Source organism: Gallinula chloropus (genome assembly GCF_964237585.1).
Source record: "Gallinula chloropus genome assembly, chromosome: Z".
In the NCBI taxonomy this organism is placed as follows: domain Eukaryota; kingdom Metazoa; phylum Chordata; class Aves; order Gruiformes; family Rallidae; genus Gallinula; species Gallinula chloropus.
In genome coordinates, this window is record NC_140089.1 from 51,867,149 (window position 1) to 51,887,877 (window position 20,729).

Consider the following 20,729-nt stretch of genomic DNA (forward strand, 5'->3'; position numbering starts at 1 on the left):
TGGTCAGTGACCACGCCAACACGGAGCTGCTGCTGGGGACACTGGGCTGTGGCCTTGGGAGGTGGGGTGGCACACACAGTCCTGTCAGCAGCAGCGCTCAAACTCTGCTTTGCTGTGTGCAGATCACGAATCCTGTGTGTGCGGCTGTGAGGATGCAGCCTGCATTCAGGGAGGAGCTGAACCTGTCTGCTTGCTATTAGCAAGAAGAGAGGTGAACAAGGCATTTTTCACAAGCACTAGTCACCCCCACAGGTGCAACAGCAAGGGCTTCACCACTGTCCCAGTGAAACGTGTTTCACTGGCACTGCTGTAGGTTTTCCATTCTGTATTTGCTGGAAGAAGCTACCACTGATTAGCAAACTATCTGAACTTTAACCAAGTGACAACATAGAGTAAGAGTTCCTCTGATGTGGTAATTGCTACCTACATATAGTACTGAACATAACCCTAATAATTTAATATGCCTGCAAGTGCTTAACTGCTCATTTTCTTTCTCCTCTCTCGTTTTAAGTTCAAGGAAATGAGGCAGCACTAGGGAACACCAAACTGACATGGCCAAGGTTAAAGACAGTTATAACTGATTTCCCCCAGCACAGTCAACACACATCAACTCTTCTCCATTCAGCAGGTTACAGCCACATGCACTCCTAACACTGATTCTTCACAGGTATCTATTTTAGAAGTTGATTTGCCTAAATCTCCAGATCTAACAGCAACGTAACATAAGCAACTTAATTCAGAAACAACTAGTGGAAACCTGCCCTATCATTTTACACCCTGCCTCACAGCAACATCTTCAAAAAAGCCAAGCTCTGGGTACTGCTGCTTGTCTGTCGCCACTCAATAGCACTTCTAAAAGGGTTGGAAGAGCTGGCTACAAGCCAGGTTCTTCCTACTAATCTAGGCTGGGTTTTAGCAGAGGTAGGGAGGAGTTGGTTAACGGAGAGAGAACTCGGAAACAAGTTAGAGATGTGGGTTACAGTCTGGATGTCCTTCTCTACTCTCCCCTTAATCTATGTTGCAACATTTTTCTTCACTCTTGCAATAACCACATCAAGCTGCTGGCTTTTAAGAGGTGGGTCCTAATAGGCTGCAAAGGCAGCATGGTGTCAGCTGTCACAACAGACAAAGAAACTGCAATCGTGTGCCAGGAGGCACAGGCACTCACAGCAGGAGTCAACAGATGCTTCACAACAGGACTTCCCAGTGCCTGAGGTGAAGCCTGGTGAAAACAGCACCTCCCTAATGGAAACGCTTGATCACCTCAACCTTTGCACTCAACATAAACAGATATGAAGCTGAACTTTCAGGATGTGCTTTCACTCCAAGACTGCAAAATTCAGCTGCAGTGAATAATAAGCACGACTGGAAAACACACATTTTAATCCCAGAGATAATTCAGTTATCTAATCAAATCTAAGATTAATCAACTCTTCTGTAGCCTATTCTAAAACCCTTTCAGCTTGTTGACAGTGAGAATATAGCTACAGGAACAGTGTGAGTGCAGCCCTGCCCCACACAACAGACAACCAATTAACAATCAAGTAGAGCATGAGAAAGATGGGGGTTTTATCATGTTTATTACTGGTTTTCAGGATGAATTAAAACAGGACTTCTGGACTTTTCCTTCTAAATGACCCTCTCCTTTAAAAGCAACATGAAGACCTGCTGTATGCTTATATACAATTTACCTTAACTTCCTTCTTCCCAGTTGCCTGTAACTAAGAAACTCACTATCAAAGCATTACACAGTGAAACAGCTGTAACGGTCCTCATGCTGCTGCATCTGCTAAAGGGAACAAAACTTCAGCTTATTGCATATATCACTGGAATTTTTAAGGTTTCCTCACAGAGCCTTACTGAAACCCAACTTTTGCACATTCCTGTATGCAACACAGCTAAATGACAAACAAAACAGTTTAACTGTCAAGATCTGAAAGGTTCTGAAAGCTCACACCTTTCCCAGATTCCTAGCACCACAACTGAACTACACAGAAAGGAGCAGGATGGGTGAGTCAGCCAGATCCCACACTTCATATCAGAGCTGATTAAGCTGGAAAATCAGTTGAGGGCTCTCACCAACCTGACTGAAGTTTCCATACTTTTTAAATGGCTTTGGAAGAATCCACAGCCAAACTTCATGGCTTTCTGCAGTTTTAAAAGGGGCTTCAACAGATCTTCTGTTCCAGATCACACACTTGCACTCCTGTTTCCCTGCTCACTTAGAAGCACATCAAAAGTTCTCCTCTACTGTTACATTTTGCAAACAAGAGCAGACAAAAATAGAAATGTAGAAGTCATCCAGAAAACGCTACCAAACATTAAGTGGAGAGGAAGGTATTTTCCTCTGTTTTCAGTTTTAATTTTTTTTATGCACCCATGTCAAGAAAAAGAGCAATTAAAAATGTGTCCTTCAAAATTAATTTGCCTGTATCTAATGATAAAAGCATGGAGTTTTTAATTAGTCCTTCCTCACTAAAACTAGCTCCCTCAGAAATCCCTTCTCTGAGCTTTATATAGGAGTGCAGTAGATCACAGTCATTATGAATGAGACTTTTTAAACTTATTACCAGTTGTCATTTGCCCTGGAACTGTAGAGAAAAAACCAAGACACAAGCAGATCTCCAGCAAACCAATGCTACCAGCAGAAACCTTTGATTTCCATGGATGCAGACTACAGATACAGGCAATGAATTAGAAAGTGTCCCAAGGGGGGGGGGGGGGGGAAATTAGCTCTTACTTGAAATCAGACACCAGGGCATCTGTTTTTATGAAGAAATCTACTGATATTTAAAAAGGCTTCAAAGCAGTAACTGAAATACAACAGCAGCTATGAATAACAGATAATCTCCCCAATCCATAACTGATCCTGGCTTCCATTTAAAAAAAAAATCCATCACAGTAGCTTAATATATGTAAATATATACACAGAAAAACCTTTTATCAGAGGTTAATAAGTAACTGTATTAGCTCTGAGCTTACAGACTATACATTGCAACCTGTGTTCACAAGTCTCTAAAGCCATCAGCTCACAGGCTGACGTAGCATTGGAAAAACCTCATCCAATGCTGTTCTGGTGGCATTAAAACCTCATGTTTTCTGTTCACAAGCTGCTGAGCTGAACAGTTACCTCTGATAACGGTACAGTATCCCCTCAGTTAAAGCATGCAAAATGTATGAAATGGCAAAATGATCAAAATATCCCCTTGAATGCTGAACTGTACTGTTTTGAGACCGCTGCCAAAGCTTTAACACCACCACACTAGCTTTCAACCTTTTCAAACTCTGTAACAAAACACAGTTTTCCTCTCACTGGCCACTGGCATCCGCTCACCTCGAGCACGAATGAAAAGCCACCTGGCTGGGGGTGAGAAAACACGGCAAGTTTTGTTATCAAGGTGTGAACCTGCTCACCTTGAGCTCGCCCAGGGCATGGGGGGCAGGTGAGCAGCGCTGCAGCAGCCTACCCACACAGCCCAGGCTGTCACACACGCACACTGATGCCAGGCCTGCCGAACACAGGCATTCAGACATGCTGAACGCCCTCCAGGCCACCACGAGTGACGCCGCCGCGTCTACTGGGGAACAGCAGAGCGAGATGTTTTGTGCTTACACTTCAAGTTTCAGGATGCCACTGTTTCTATCAGAGTAGAAATGGAAGGAATGTTTCACTGGAGTCAGAAGCAAAAAAGACACCATTTAAAGTACTGGGAAAATCAACACTGGTCGGAGCACTGCCTTCCACAGGTTCGTAATAAATAACAAAACAGCAGGAACATGCAGACCTTAAAGTCAGGATATGTTTCTAGATTTATGGTAAATAAAAAAGTTAAAAATCAAGAACAACCCTGCCTGACTTTCCCATATTTAGGGTCTTTTTGGCTAAACAACTGTTAATTTATTGTAAGGAGCACAGGTATCGTCACAAAACATTATTTACAGAATGATTATCAGATGGATGACATAAAATACAGATGAAAATATACACCTTCAGGTTTGAGGTAAGCCAAGCAACTTCACTGCTGGTAACTAAAGAACCTTGAGCAAGATGACAGGCACTAAACATCAAAACTGATTCACAAAACTACTGAAAGTAACAGACAAATTAAGGAAGGCAGGGGAAAGAAAAGATCAATGAAATTGGAATGATTTATAATTAATACTTAGTATAACAGGAATCGTGGAGCTTCATTAAAATTGTTTTACTGACTACAAAACTGAAATGACATCTTTGCTTCCAGACTCTAATTTCTTCATGTACTGAGCAGCTGTGTTATTAATGCATCTATGTAATGCTCTGTAATCTATATTTTACAAAATATATCACCATATTGAAGTGCATGATTAGAAACTGAGTTGAAAACATGGAACAGCACTTCATAACCCATGGGTGCAATGAGGTCACACCAGTGCTCAGGTACAGTTTTCAGAAGCAGTTCTGTGAAAAGTGAAGTTTTAGAAAAGGGACTTGGATCCCTGGTTTTCAAACTCTGACCATGCATCATTTAGTTCCATGAAGATCATTTTGGCATACTGCTCATAAGGTTGTCCTGTGGCCTGAAAACAAACATATTAGAAACATAAAAACATTAGAAATTACGTGACTTGGGGAATCTCTCCCCCATTTTATGTTTTTTTCTATCTTACTGAACAACCTTTGCCTGTTGTGTGAATATAATTTTGCAGACACACCGCTCCCTCTGATCTTATCCAAAGTTCACCACAAGTGTTTTAAAGAAATCATTGGTTTCCTTGCATTACTTCAGACTTCCAGTGCAACTTACAAGTAACTGAAACATAGCTGTTTTCCAAGCTGTTCTTCTCATAAATGGTTTTGGTTAGCAGCAGCTAGCAATCAAATCCAGTCATTTTTGGCATTGCTGCAAACAAACTGTAGTGTACCAGAATAAAAAGTTGAGTATTGTAAATAATGGAGTAAAAAAAACCCCTATTGGGATTGCGACCATTCGACACAGATGACACAGCACCTCCTGTGAGCCTCCAAACCCAGATGGGCATGGTGTGCGCCTGATGCCCTGCCTCTGAGTCAGCCCAAAGCCCGGGGGTGGTACAGATCCAGTCCCACATGGTGAGTCATTCTAAGAGGTTCTTTCAATACAAAACAGGAACCCCCCAGAGCCCTCTCCAGTATCCTTTCCCCGCTACTTGGCTTTTGCCAGTTGCAGTATTTTATAGACCCTTTTAGCAACTGCTTTAAGTTAAAGTGGCGGAAAAGGTACCAAGAAAGAAGAATATGACTCAGAAAAGACCTGTGTTCGATCCTGATGTGTTAAAGGGTTGATGGAAAGCACTACAATACTACTTGACAGGTAGAAGAAGCCACATGAGAACAGCAAAGGACAGGGAGGAAGAAAAGAACAGAATCTTGTTTCTCAGGAGCTAGACTACTGCACACTGAACCTCCAGTAAAAACAAGCCTGAAAATCCAAACCAGGTATACTCTATACTTGCCCTTAACACACAGCCTAGAGCATTGACTCAGAACAAGACACTGCCTTCACATGCTGGGAGACTACCAAACAGCAATGAAATGTATTAAGTATTTTTAAAACATAGCTGGAATGTCATATTCATCAAGTAGTTTTCAACTGCTAATTAGTTTACCCAGTAAAGTTTACTTTTTGTAGCTCCTAGCAAAGTTCTTTAGTAAAGGAGGTTCAGTAGGTTTTCCCCACCAGTTTTGCTGTGACAGTCTGAGTCCTCATACTGGTGAAGAGGCCTAAAAGACCTGATATGTCAGCTGGTTGAAGAAAGCAGATTCCACTAACCAGCAACAAAGCCTGGCAGAAGCTTCTGTGGGGTCTTTTTGTCAACGTTTCCGTTGGGTCCTGTGCTGTGTCAGGATGACACGAAAAATCCTGTACTATCTGAATGGAAGCAAAGTGACAAGTACCTAGTGTGACAATCAGGCTGCAGCATCTGTCAGCAACTACTGTGGAGCGGGAATAGCAGTTTGTATTCTTTCTGAAAGGAAAGATGATCAGAGGAACACACTCACCTTATCTGGATGAACTACAAGGACTGCTTTCCTGTAGTACTTCTTTACTTGTTCAGGAGTTACTAGATCTGCTATGCTGACTGGTTTCCACTTGTTTTCCCCTTCCCAAAGCACTGTATGAAGAGTGGATATTAATGCTCTGATGTTTCGTTCCTTTCCTTCAATCCATTCAAGAATCTGGGGAAAGCAGAACACAGAGAACCAAATGCAGCACTGTAAGCATTCTCCCTCTACCCAGAGGCACAACCTTCACTCTGTACAAGACCACAACACAGGTACTGATGTCTTGCTGCGTTCATACCCCAAATCCAACTCTTACTACCTGGGACCCAGATCACTAGCCACCCAAAAGGGCTTTTTTGCATCTGCCACTAGGGAGTTCCTAATTTTTACTAGTTTATTGCAGAAATTCAGTCACTGAAAGAAAAGTTACTGAGATAGTTACATCTTATGTAACACGCTGTAATTAATGATAAAATATCTTACAGGAGCAATTAAAAACTTTGTTATCATGAACATGAGCTTCCTGTCAGGGCACAACATTCATTTACTACAATTCTTGATATGTACAGAAGTTTTGGATCACATTTTTGTAGTTAATGTTTACTAAGAACCTGCAGGGGTGCTTTGACTGAAGTGCTCAGATATCCCCATGAAAGCTGATTAGAACAGCAATATTCAAGCCACTATGGTACTGTGATACAGTGTCTTTATTAAACACCATCATCTCTACCCTCTACCAGCAAGTATGCTAAATAAAAACTGCATTTATTTCCACATACAGTGACTCCTTTTAAAAGCCACCAATGAAAGCCAAGCACAGTCTCTTCAGGTAAGTCTGAACACAAGTTTCAGCATGCCTTCCAAGTTTTCTATAAGCTTTTCTACAGCACCATAAGGACTACAAAGCTGACAGGACATTAAAGTGATCACTAACATGATACATAAAAGCACTTAATGAGTTTATCAAGTAGCACCCAAACAACTAGTTCTGTAGCCCATCTTCAGACCTGCATCTTAGACACTTCTCAAGACAGCAGTAGCAATTACTAACTAGAAAATGCAAGTAACTGGACCCCCTGGAAATTTATTGTCATCAGCCTACTTTTTAAAGCAGTTTCATATTATCAGCCAAATCCGTCTCTTCTAATGAGACCTTTGAGAACACCAGAGATACAAAGCTGTTCTGCCTTCAAGAAATGGACTCTCACAAGAAATCAGCTCTTAAGTTCTCCAAGCTCAGCTGAAAAAAGCAGGATCTTGCATTCTATCCACATACCTCCTATGCTGTTGTCACTGCTGCTTCATTGCTGACTCTTACTCATGCTAATTAATTTCTACACAGATCAACATTTCCTTCTGCTTTATCAGTTTGTAATCTTGGTCATTGCATCTTTTTGCTGTGTTTTCAGCAGTTCAACGCATCAGCTCAGATTTACACTGATATCAAAATCACTGTTCAACCAACCTTGAGTTTCAATGGGTCCATATCTTTAGACATTTCTTGTTTTCTCATCTCAGCAATGGTCTTTGGTCCCTTTTTGTCAGATTTAGCTGAAAAGCCTTGCTTAGACAAGAGATCCTCAAAGTCATTTTCTGAAACTTTTGGCTTTTGACCTGTGAAGAGAAAAGTGTTAAATGACAAGTTACACAGGAGAAACATACTGCACTTTGATACACCTGCATGACATTTCTCCCTACCATGATAAATACCCTTCAGCAGCTTGATAAACTCCACAGGTCTAATAGAAGGATAGGAATAAAAAGGATCCCTGTCACGCTCTCAATCCAGTGAATGGAATGATAACCTCATGTACATATGTGGTTAAATACTTGCATGTCTTCTGAAAAAAGTGGAGTAGATTCAAGGGAGTACACATCTGTGTGTTCATGATTTTGAAAGTTATTCCATTTTTCCCACTGTAAAGTACTTCTAACTGCTTTGCAGTTGTTTTACAAGTGGCTACATACTCAATAGTCTAGTCAAAAGTATGCAGCCAGCATTTTACTATGCTGAAAGTGATGCAGAATAATGAAGGAATAAAGTACCAACATGCACAGTCATTATAGAACCAACGAATTCTAGGGAATTATAGACTATTTGAATTCTGAAGAGGCCTGTGGATGTCATCTAGTTCAATCCCCACTCGAAACTGGGGCTACTATGTAAATTTCTGAAGTCCTTGACCAGGTAACAGTCCACATGTTTTCAGGCAAGAGAATTCTCAAGATCCTGTGGCCCTGTTGCAACATTTTATCCTCATGTTAGCTGAAATTTTCCCTGTTCTCCAAGCAGACCTTCCTGTGTTGCAACTTATTCCCACTTCCTCTCCCATCCTGCCACCTCCTTCCAGATACAGCTCAACAGAATCATTTCAACTTAGAGAAGTACTTTCTGTTCACTTATATGCCAGTTAAAGAGAGGCATAATGCTAGTACCAACACACCAGGAAAATAAAATTTTCCAAGAAGGTTAATGTAGGAGGGCCCACGCCCATCCCTATACCTCTACATTTGCTTGTTCAGTTGGAACATCCCAACATTTCAAATCTGGTTCCAAGAAATACTGCACCTGCTCCAGTCCCCAGCCCTGTTTGAAACAAGAATTTCCACGAAGTTTAACCTCATAGCTACTATTCTTCAGACAGAAAAAATGCTACTTCCTTTTACCTACATATTGCAAGTGGAATAGGATGGAGAACATTAGCAACTATCTCTCCCTTGACAGATCAAATTTATGTTTTTATCCCAGTGATACAAAACCAGTACCCATGTGGGTGAGTGAATATAGCCTTGATCCTTTATGCCCAAGCTTGCAAATATCTGAGCCTTCATCAGCTTGTCTCTGCAATATTCTAGTGAAGCTTTGCAAAAGCAGAACACTAGATTTGGCAAACTCCTCAAATTTCAACTAGATACAGCCTAAACATAAATAAAAAGATGAAAGTACAAGAGTTTCCACAGCCAACAGTGGCCTGTATGAAGACAAATGCACTAAGTAACACCTTCAGAAGACTTACCAAAGCTTGGGATTCTGACTCCTCTCTCTTCTCGCCCGCCAATAACACTGAAGTTCACAGAGTAATTGGGTTTAGTTGCTGTGCTGGATTTAGGCTGGGACTGCCACGAAGGCGCCTGTGGTTTTGTGGATTTCTGCCACTGGCTTCCTGACTTCTGAGATGGAGCAGTTTTCTGACTAAAGCCATTACTCGAGAGTCCACCACTGGAGGAGCCTAGCAAAACACACTCTGTTAAGTGACAGGTACCAAGCCGAAGAACTGTTTAGTAAGACAGTTTGGTCTCAACAGCTAGCTACACAGTTTACAGTGATACCACCACACAAGAGAAAGTATTCTATATTCTAAGTGTGTGTAAAATGATGAGTCTCATTCGCAAGCAACTTTGATGGCAGGAGACAGAGCTACTACCAGAAGTCTTCCAACCTCTTAGAAGTTGTTCCCAACCATCAGCTTTAGCATGAACATCTGCTCTGGTTTGATTGGCAAGGTATGTGTAAGGCCAGAAAATAGTTCTGCCTCCCGATTCATTACAGTTCAATGTCTGCCAATATGCATAAGGCACTGAAAAACTAATTATATGATCAAGAAAATGTAATATATTGAAAATATTTTCAAGTGAATGCTTGAATCTCCAGTGATTTCTTGAACTACAGTTTTGAAAAGATAAGATTACTCTACAGCAGCATTAGCAGGAACGTTGCACATGAGTAAAAAGACTACAGAAGTCCGCAGGAGATGCTGTTGTATTCACCCTGGTGTGACCCCTTGCTCTGTCAACACAATATTGTTTCAGTTTTTAGTGTCCCATTTCCATTAATTCAACTAATATAAGCAGCACTGCTTAGGAGCTTCACTTCAGGAAGAACACAGGGCCTTTCCCCCTTCTCTACAATACTCACTACAAACACTCTGAGCCGAATAATGCTTCAACCTTTTAAATTCATTATACAGTTTTTGGTCTCACAGATGAGGTTCTTTTATTCTAAACCAAGCCACCATTAAGTATTTATACTGTTTCTCAATTACAGCTGTTGTCTTCTGAAATTTTCTTCTAGAGGTTTCACACAACCTTTGCAAAGGTTCCACCTTTCTTTGTTCTTTGTCCTCAGCAACTGCCTCAGGCTGGTTGTTAACAGTTAAAAGGAAATACTTTCTTTTATGTAAGTTAGTTACATTTATTGGTATAAAAAGCAAACCACAGAGGCATTAAGTATTGCCTCTTAAAAGTAAGATCTTACCTGGAAGACCAGATCCAAGATTGGCAAGATCAGCAAAAGGATCAAAGTTCTGAGGTTTAGCCTGGCTGAAAGACAGGCCTGAAGACACACTGGACTGGCTCCCCGTGGTAAAAGCTTGACCTGTGTAATAAGAAAATGTATGGTGTATTTGGAAATTGACAGAATAAATAAAAGTCTATTTTCACAACACCTCACATAAGCCCCCTCAGCATTCTGCTCCATGACATCTTTTACTATGACAAGAATCACTGTTAGTAAAGGGACACTCAAGCACAAGGGCAGAGTCCTTTAAGTAACAAAGCAAAGAGGCATGAAGACATGTTCGGCAGTTTCAAATTATTAAAGTGGCCCAGTCTAGAAGATTCCATTATTCCCTGTAAGTGAAGAACTCTAATTTCATCATACCTTCCAAAAGGGGCTTCAACTGTGGTGCTGCTACATTGCTGGTTGCTGAGGAATCTGCCCAAGAATCCCATCCACCTAAGAGATCTGGCTGACTTGTAGACGATGATATTTTAGGTGGCTCTGGTGCCAAATTCCCTGCGTAAGAAAACAAAAATCTTTTGATTACTCTTTTAAGAAAAGCATCACAGTAATGGATATTTTAGCAATATGGCTATATAGCCATTGTAGGTGACAATGGGATCACCACATGGCTTAAATTTTGCCTAATAGTCATGCAGTCTTAAACAGGACTCAGAAGGGTTTTACCACTGGATTCCCTTTATTAGTATTTGAAGCATGCCATGCACTCCATAGAGAAGTTCTCCTGGAACTGTTTATTCTTGAGCTGTATTTTTTTCTAGTCATACAGCTTGGGCATTACAACAGATTTTTTACATTATCACCAATGTGATACAATTTCTGAAGAGGTATGTGACCACATGATCAATCCTTTAATTTTGTAACCTGGCATGCTTCAGTTCATACAAACATGTTAAGGTAAAGGAAAAAATATCCAAAGAAAGGGTAAAACATGGAGTATAACTAAATATTCTGGAAGTTGATGCAACTGAGATCACGGGCAAGCAGATCCGTATCTGCTTGTCCCTTAAATTCCTCTTCAATGCACACATTTATAACCCTTTACCATACACAAACCACTAGAGGTCAGGGCACAGTTCTTTACCAACACTGCCCAAACCAAGTTTCAGGTGTAAGAATAATTAGATCACAGTCTCCACCTTCCCAAAATAAAGAGACCAGAGTTCTACTGTATCCTACACACAACTCCACATTAGGTTTTCTTTATTTAACCTGCCGCGTCTGCAGGAAATCCTTTAATCACACAGGACAAACGGATTTTCCATGAGCCACAAGCCTGGTTTAGTATGATGCAAGAGTTTCTTTAACCTTGTCTAAAGCCTGACTGAGAACACAGTCATGACTGAAACGAACTTCCACTCAGGAGAAGACTGCACTGATCACTCAGGTTTCTTTTGACCACCTTCCACATCTGCTGCCATCTTTAGATCAGAGCAGTTCATCCTCACAGAGGGAAATACACTCCTGACTTGACTTGCACTGAAGAGAACCTGCTACTTGCAGAGCCAAACCAATCCAGCTCAAAAACACTCACTGAACTAAGGAAAAATTAAACTCTTCCAGCTACTGACAAGGATTGTTTTTACAAGCCTGGCCACTTAAGAGCAGGCTGTCAATTTTGAACTGAACACTCATCCCATCTACTAACTTCTTTGCCACATTACTGCAGCTTTTCACAGAGAATTAAGTTACCTTGTTAAGGTATTGCCATTTTAGCTGCAACTGCTCAGTGTTTTCGTATTACAGGATAGAATACCTTAACAGACTAGATATTCTTTAAGAATCAGCTTTCCTACAAATTCAAGTTTTAAAATACAACTCCAATGATTTTAAATTTCAAGCCAGACTGAAAAATACAAGCTACAGCTCTAATCATTGAGCCTGTGTTCACTGAAGCAGTTTTTCTCCTGTGTCCATAGGGGTTTAGTAGTCATTTACTATTGAAGAAAGCTTATCCATCACTAAAAGTTTGACACACTTAATAGTGCTCCAGCAGTAGATTTACCACATCTCATTGCTGCAGCTTATTTCCAGTGAATGCTGGCATTACCAATTTATTTTTACTGAATTTAAAATTGGTTCTTATTTTAATGACCTCTTGTATGCACTTTCTTCTGCTCTCAACACAATTCTTCCAAATGTCATTTCTCATTTGCCCTTTCATCTCCAATTACTATTAGTGTTTTTACTCACATTCACTCATTCATATTAAAAGCCTTAGAGCTATTAATACTCCTAACACTTGCTAAAATTGATACCTGCGACTGAACGGGATGGTAAAGGCTCAAATACATGCTTCATTCCAGCTAAACACATGGAAAAGCTGCCATCTGCAAGGTAAACTTATGAGCATGAAATGTTATTCTAATTCCTTTAGTTTCATAGGGTTTTTAAAGGCTGCATAGCAATAGAGAAATATTGGGAAATCACTGTAGAAGTGGACTGAAGATGATGAGTAAATTTTATGAACCATTTCTCTACCCTGACAGAAAGCTCTAGAAATTACATTAAAATCACAGGTACACTATTGCATTTACCAAGATAGAAGTCATCAACCAAAATAAGGAAGAGTAAGCATAAAACAATAAGCATTTAAGTCAGATGTCAAAATGTTTTCTCTTTTTCCTGTACTTGCTCAAACAATACTAACAGCTGAACACTGAATGGTGATCTCCTTGAGGTTTCAGGTAAACTCTTAAGAAAGGACAAATTCACATTTATGGATATTTCCAACTGCAATCTAGTATGCAAAAGGGTTCTCTTCCACGTAGGGTTTGGTGCAACTCTAGTATGAGGAAGAGCTGAGGGTGCTGGTATTATTCAACCTGGAAAAGGACTGGGGGCAGGCAATTTGATCAGTGTGTAAAAATACTTAATGGGAAGAAATACAGGCAAGTGAGCCAGACTCTTGTCAGTGCTGCCCACTGGAAGGGCAAGAGGCAATGAGTAAACTGAAACACAGGAAAATTTCTTTTAAACAGAAGGTTTTTCTGTAGCAGTTATCAAACACTGGCACTGATGGGCCGTAAAAATTGTGGAGTCTGCATCATCAGAAATAACAACAACAACAACAAAAAAAAAAAAAAAAATAAAAAAAAAAAAATCAGCAAAGACATGGTCCTGAGCAGTCTGCTTCAAAAGCAGGTCAACTAGACAGCCTCTGCAGTGAGATGGATTTTGGCTGAGATGATACTCTACAGATCAGTATTAATCAAATCTTCTACTGGAGAGAAAAAAAATCACCTGTTTGTTAACCTCATGCAGTAACAGGAGTAGTGTCATAAGTGGCATATGACTGGCAACTAGTGGAGGTTCTCCCTGACAGGGGATTTGGCCTAGATCTTTAAGGTCTCTTCCAACCTGAACCATTCTACCATTCTACACAAGTACACAACAAAAACCCACAGCTGTTCCTGTATCTACAGCACAGGATAAACATGTTGCAGAGGAAGTGGCAAGTGGGATCATCTCAGCAGACTGGAATGTAACACCTAAATACATGGTAGAGGGCAGTTGGCTAGCTAGCCTTTTGTTTCAAGGAAAAAGCCCTGATCTAAAACTAGGCACATAATGCATCCTTTTTATTCAATTTCTCTATCACTCAGACTGCAACACCCAAACTCAAGGTCAACAAAAAAAAGCCTGTCCAACAAGGAAGGGCAACTCCAAACCACATGTAGTAAACTCTAGGAAGAAAACACTCCTGGACTCAAGGTGAAAAGCAAGATGCCACTGTTACTGACTATCTTCAATTTCTAAATGGGGAGCTGCAAGCATGTGGTCTCTGTGAGGAGAGGTCTAGGTTGTTTCATGCTGGGCAGAGCCAGCTGAAGACCCACCACAGGGGACAACTGAGCCGTAAGCCAAAATGATGGCACCTCTGGGAAAAGTTATGTAAGGAAGGGTAAAACACACTGCACAGCAGCTGGGAGAGAAGTGAGAAGAGTGAGAGAGAAACAGCTTTGCCAACACAAACATTAGCAAGGAGGTGGGGGAAGTGCTACAGGTGCCAGAGCAGAAATTCCCCTGCAGCCTGTGGAGAAGACCACAGTGCAGCAAATATCCACATGGCAGCCTGGAGGACCCCATGGAGGTGGACATGGCCTGGAGGAAGCTGCAGTCCATGGAAAGGAGCCCACAGAGCTCCTGACAGGAGGTGCAGCTCGTAGGAGAGACACTGGAGCAGCCTGTTCCAGAGGAACATAACCTACACTGTAGGTTTTGGCTGGCATTGTTAGTTTTCTTCACAGTATGGGGCTGTGGTTTGGATTTATGCTGGAAACAGTGTTAACACAGGGACATTTTAGTTGCTGCTCAGCAGTGCTTACAGAGCCAAGGCTTTTTCAGCTTCTCACACCACTCAATTAGCTGGGGGTGTCCCAACAAGGAGTTGTGAGGGTACACAGCCAGGACAGTTCAGACCCAACTGACAAAAGGGATATTCCAAGCCAGAAGACCTCACACTCAACATACAAAGGGCTGGGGAAAAGGAAGGAGGGGAAGGTCTTTCAGAGTGATGACGCTTGCCTTCCCAAGTAATCACTGACCATGATGTAGTATTCCTTTCCTAGAGACAGCTGAACACCTGCCTGCCCATGAGAAATGGTGAATGACTCCCTCGTTTTACCTGCAGAAACTGTTTTTGCTTTGCCTATTACACTGCCTTTATACAGACCCATAAAAGTCTTCTCACTTTTACTTTGCTGATTCTCTCCCTCATCCTAGCAGCTGACTGCTGCTTGCAGTCAGCAAGCAGCTGTGTGGTACTTAGCTGCCAGAGTTAAGCCATGACACCTATAGAAACCCATGCTCTTGGACGACTGTATCCCATGGGATAGACCCAGGAGGAACAGAGGAAGAGCATGAGGATGAAGAAGCAGGAGCAAAGCACTGTTACAGACTGACCACAACTCCCATAGATATGGAGAGGACTCATGCTTTTCTTTGAAAAGCAAGCACGCTTGGGTCTACCACAATTTTTGCAAGGGTATGTTTCTCTTCAAAGAATGAGAATGTTTAGAAGCTCTATTTAGTAACAGTTTGGAAATAACATACTTAGGATAGAGATACAGGAAGACAGAACACATCACAAAGCTGCTTGTTTAAAGATGAATGGGTTTTAAAATAAATGCATGTGGAAAAGGCTTCACCAAGATTACATCAGAGAAGTTAAATGAAATAAATGAGATTAGAGTATTACATAATGTCTCCATAAGTGTATTACCAGAATGTATTCAGGTTAAGAAGGCCCAAGCTAGCCTCAGCTTGCATTTTAAGAACTGGCTGTGCTATAACTTGAGTTGCTTATTTTTTTCCCCAAGGTTTCCAGAAAAATCTTTAAAGAATTTTGACATCTAGAAAGTAATTTTGCAGCTGTCTCTGTATTTTCAGTTCCAACAACTCCGAGGATGCTCCAGGTCCTAGCAGAAGGTTAGCAGTGTTACAAATCCTCTTGCATCATAAATGTTAGCATAACAAAACACAGGAACCCCTTTCTGCTCAGTGCATTTGTATCTAGATTCCCAGAATATGGGGCTAATTAAAACAGCAGTCACAACAAGTGGATCTATTCACACACTAATCCACCTTGACTAAGCCGAAAGACAAATGCACAGGACAGCAACAATTGTTGAGAAACAAAATAAGCAGCACACTTACCTAAATTCAAGAAATCTGAGCTGGAAGAAGGTGGAAGTGAATTGTGTGTGGAAGGAAATGTGCTGGCTGTACATGTTGAGCTTGGATTAAGGAAGTCCCCAAAGAGGTCTGAACCAGAGAGGGCTTGATTCTCTGAACTTGATGACATGGTGAATGGGTCAAAAGGATCAGCTAAAAAAGAAGCAGAAAACAAACTAATTATGAAAAAAAAATAGAATAAACACAGTTGAAAAACCCTTACTCCTGTGGGGGCACAGAAAAAAAGTAAAGTCCCTGTCAGGAGCTGCAGCGGCCACCTTCACAGCAAAGAGTTACTATCTTTCTAGTAACTTTCTAGTATCTTTCTCCCTCTAGACATCCCTACTTTCCTGTTGGTACAAAAATTTCAGACACACACAGTATGAACAGCTACGCCTTCCAACACAAATCCTTAGGCAAGACTACACACATTCAATAACATTGTTAATTTCTTCCATGCAAGGCATTAAATTTAAGCCATCATCTGCATACAAACAGAAGAATTACATTTGATAAGTACTCTATAATGCCAAAACTCTAAAGAATTTAAACAAAGCAGATTGTTAAACTACTTAAATGAGTATCAAGTAAAGCATTCACACTACCGCTTTGACTTGAAGGCATTGGTGACTCTGGGGCAGAAAGCAGGCCAAGGCAAGAATGAAAAGCAAGAGAAGCACGGCTTTCAACAGGTCTCTAGTGATCACAACGAAGAAAAACTGGAAGAGTATTTATAGTCAGCATGGGGTAACATGTGACAGTCAGCTGGAGTCACAGCTCAAGATCTTCCTGTTGCTACTGCCCTCTAGGGTCAAAATCCTCAAGAACTAAGGCACTCGTGCCAGATTCACTCAAGCTGAAGAGAAGGAATAATCCAGCCAGTACCTTGGCACATCCTGAGGTTATGACCATGTCATACACGGCATTTCAAAAAGAGAAACCCTGGATTGTCATCATGCTATCAGACTGTAGCACTGAACATAAACAAAAACGTCACGCACAAGACTGATCTGCAAAGCAAAATACAGCAATGGCCAAATACTCTCACTTCTGCAATTACCCTCTCTTACCCAATTCAAAGGTATAATGAGATACATACCACTCCTGCTCATGTGTTCTATGGTGTAGATCTAAGAAAGGCATGTTTAAAGAAATAAAAGTAGTAAAGCTTCCCTTTTATAGACTTCCACCTATCAAAAATGGTAAATTAATTCCTCATTGACCTCAGTAACAAAGTTTCATGCTAAAGTGCTTCAAAAGAAATAAATACCTGAAATCACCTGAATGCTCAACAAATTGCAGCTCTAAGCAGATTAAGACTTTCAGTCCAAATGAATTATTTTTTGTGCAAATAATCTAAACACCGTAATATTTTTCCCAGATTGACTAATTTTTCAAAAAATTTTACCTTAACTTCAGGCAGAGCACTGCTATTCCCAAACACTTAGGCATATGACAAAGAGCTAGCTCTGCAATGGTAAGAGTAACGGAACCTTTAAACAAAACCACGTTGTTTTAAATATCTGACAGGTATCAATGTGTTCCATTGTCTTGCAGGACACAAACCTACCAACATAGTCAATAAAACCAACAGCAGCACATTGCTTAGCAGCACCATTGTCCTACTGGTTTGAACAGTAATCTACAGGATTTCCAGCTGCCTAGCAGTCTTGCATGGTAAAACCTCAGCAATCCCACACAGACATTTGACGTGAGCAACACAGCTCTGTACCACATCTGTGCATTATGCACTTTACATAATGCTATTGCTTTACATAAAGCACAATAAAGCAGTGAGTTATTAGTTATGTGCTTTAACAGGAGAAGCTATTTACATATGGATTTAGAAAAGGATCTGGCATGTAATATTTGTATGGGAAAGCCCTGGATTCATTGAAGAGTACTTAATCTCTTCTAAATTTAAAATCTGATACTTCTCTGCTTACATCTTTTAAAGCTAGTATGACATTAACAACATAAAATACCTGGAAAATATGTAGTGATTTCTGTCCTTCATGCAATAAAAACAGGTAGTCAATGCAGACTCTTGCTCTAGACCAATGTCTTCCATGCATAGATCAAAACATGGTATTTATTTTCTGAGCACAATGCAAACAGTAGTTTTTAACTACCAATGTTAAATTCACGTACCTGAAGACATAGCTGGTGCTAGAGATGTACCCTGACCAGCAGCTGGACACTGAGACTGACTGCTGAAAAAGAAATCTGTTCCTTGTCCAAGAAGATCTCCAGTGGGCTCTTCTGAAATCTGTGATGCATTACCCACAAACAGATTGTTCAACAAGTCCGCATTACTTGATGAAGAGTTACTTTCTGAGACAGGCTGCTGCTGTTCTGGTGAAATATCAGAGTCTAGTCCCAGTAAGTCTACATTCTCTTCAGGAGGGGATTTCTCTAACGGTGCAGATGGTGTTTCAAAATCAGCTTCAAAAAGCAACTGTCTTTCTGGAGTCGAGTCTTTTTCATCAAGATTTCCTGCACTTTCTTCACCTGAAAATGTAGGGAATTCCTCATCTGAAGGATCACTGTCCTCCCTGTCATCAGATAGTTGAACACGATCGTTTTTAGATGAAGTCTCCTCTATTCCACTTTCTGGACTTCTTCCTTCTTGAATAAAAAAAAAAGTAACAGCTTATCAGGATCCTTCTAAGAAAAGACATACTTAAATGGTGAGATCATATGAAATCAGTTATTAATTAATCAGTTTCTCGAGCCTTGATAAAGAAGAACTGCTGTCCACTGCCTCTTTGTACAGTGCAGACAAAGGGGCAGCTCACTACCATACTTGCCATTATGCAAGGGCAGGTATCACAGTTTTTTTCAAAACAAGACTGACTTGGACATTCACCTCAGGACACAGCATCCAGTAACATCATAAGCAGTTACTGACATGTTTGCCAACAGAGCAGAAACCAGAAAAAGGACTTAGACATGCACTATAAAGTAACATTTTCTTAGTCCACACATACTCATCTGGACCCACTGGTTTATCTACTCAGTTTCCTCTGATCCTCAGCTAACCCAAGTGGGGCTGCGAGAATGCAAAGGTTTCCTTGCAGACCTCTAAAAGTTAAGATTTTTTTTCTGAAAAATAAAAATTTATCTTGGCACATAAGTTACAAACAATATGAAAAAACATTATTTGGTGTCTATAAAAACTAAGCCAAACGACCACTTGGTTAACCTGCAGAGCTCACACAGATTGACTGGCTTTGTCTCGTGTTCTGGTGAAACAGTGACTACTGTCACATGAGGCTTAAGCACTTGCTGGAAGACATAAGAGACAATAAGTGTAACAAACAGTTACTTCAGAGGAAAACCTGTACCTTTCCAATCCAAGGAATGAAAGAAGTTATTTGCATCATTACTACTGCTGTGTGAGGATTCTGTCTCAGTAGGTGCACTTTCTGAAGACTGCTCCAGCTGGGATGCTTCTGCTTCATACTGTGCAGTTGAACCTGGTTGCCTAGGCAGCTCTGGTTTCCCTGTAAGACAGATTTTAAACCAGAACTCTTAAATGGAAGCTTCTAGTTAGTGTTGCTATTTGACTTGCAGGCTGACTGCTACAGCGAGACAACTGTCTCAAAGTATCTATTACTATGCCAAGCCAAAATCCTGAAACTAGCATGATTAACTTTGTTTCAAATACAGAGGCTGGTAGAACCCTATGATCAACTGTAATGTTAAATTAAAACCAGACTTAGAGAATTCTATTTACATGCATGGGGAAACAAAGTTAACACCTCACTCTCAAGAACTATCCCCTAAAATAGTCAAGAATTATGAGCAACATCTGCAATAGGGAACAGACCACCAGAAAAGAGCAAATGCAGCTATAGAAAAAAACCCCAGAGAAGAAAATGGAGCTGTTCAACATTCCAAAGGAGTTAATCACAGCACACAGTAAATTACTTAACTACTTCTTACACTTCTTATTTTACTGAGATCAGACATTAAGTGACTCTTGTGTAACACTTGAACAGGGCTGTTACCTACTGCTATATCACTAAAGAGGTTTCTTCGAGGCAAGTAAGATGACTCCCTAAATTAATACATGTTCACCCACTGTTTGAAAAGAATAGGATGAATGCCAGGGAGAAAGCTATTTGTCTAAATCTGAATACCAAAATAGGAAAGCATTTTTTCATACTCCATCCACACACTCAGTTGTAGCTTACAGAGATACAGAAAAAAACCAGTCTGTCTCAGAAAACACACATGAAAGATCATGATTAATGAAACAGTGCAAATTCAATTTTAATGAGACAAGCTTTACAGAACTAGTTTACAGCACTTGCTCTAGTCTTATTCCCTTCTCTCCAGTTTTAAGAAAAGTTTTTGATGGAATTTAAAACCCTGAACTTACCAATCAGAAAGTGACTCTAAAAACAAGAGTAAGAAAGCACCTTAACTTTACAAGGTGAGTTGCATTCACAGTAGGATCTTTTAAAACCATATAAACTATGTTAAATAGAAAATTACCTAAATCTTAATACAAACCAAAAACATACCCTCCTAGAAAAGGCAAGGCAGCAGCAGCTACCTCATATCAAAAGAAATGGAGCTGCAATGTACTAAACAAAGAATAGAGAGCAAGATCTTACATATGGTGTACTAAGAATCTCCATCATGCTTTTTGTGCTGGAAGCACAGAGAATGCTTAAGAGCCTTAATGAAGATGCCAAAGCTAATTACTGATCCGAGAAGATT

General features: G+C 40.5%; 1 protein-coding gene across 1 annotated transcript in view; it reads right to left on the reverse strand.

Moving 5' to 3' along the window:
* Positions 1 to 4,455: 4,455 nt before the first annotated feature.
* GAK (cyclin G associated kinase) overlaps positions 4,456 to 20,729 on the reverse strand; it is a gene marked incomplete at both ends in the record, with an annotated part of 61,629 nt that continues 45,355 nt past the window's right edge. Inside the window, 9 exons of the mRNA XM_084278241.1 lie at positions 4,456 to 4,557; positions 6,020 to 6,196; positions 7,488 to 7,636; positions 9,040 to 9,252; positions 10,278 to 10,397; positions 10,683 to 10,817; positions 15,981 to 16,151; positions 18,150 to 18,626; positions 19,346 to 19,504. Coding sequence (XP_084134367.1) covers positions 4,456 to 4,557; positions 6,020 to 6,196; positions 7,488 to 7,636; positions 9,040 to 9,252; positions 10,278 to 10,397; positions 10,683 to 10,817; positions 15,981 to 16,151; positions 18,150 to 18,626; positions 19,346 to 19,504 — 1,703 coding nt within the window. The remainder of the gene's footprint in view (positions 4,558 to 6,019; positions 6,197 to 7,487; positions 7,637 to 9,039; positions 9,253 to 10,277; positions 10,398 to 10,682; positions 10,818 to 15,980; positions 16,152 to 18,149; positions 18,627 to 19,345; positions 19,505 to 20,729) is intronic.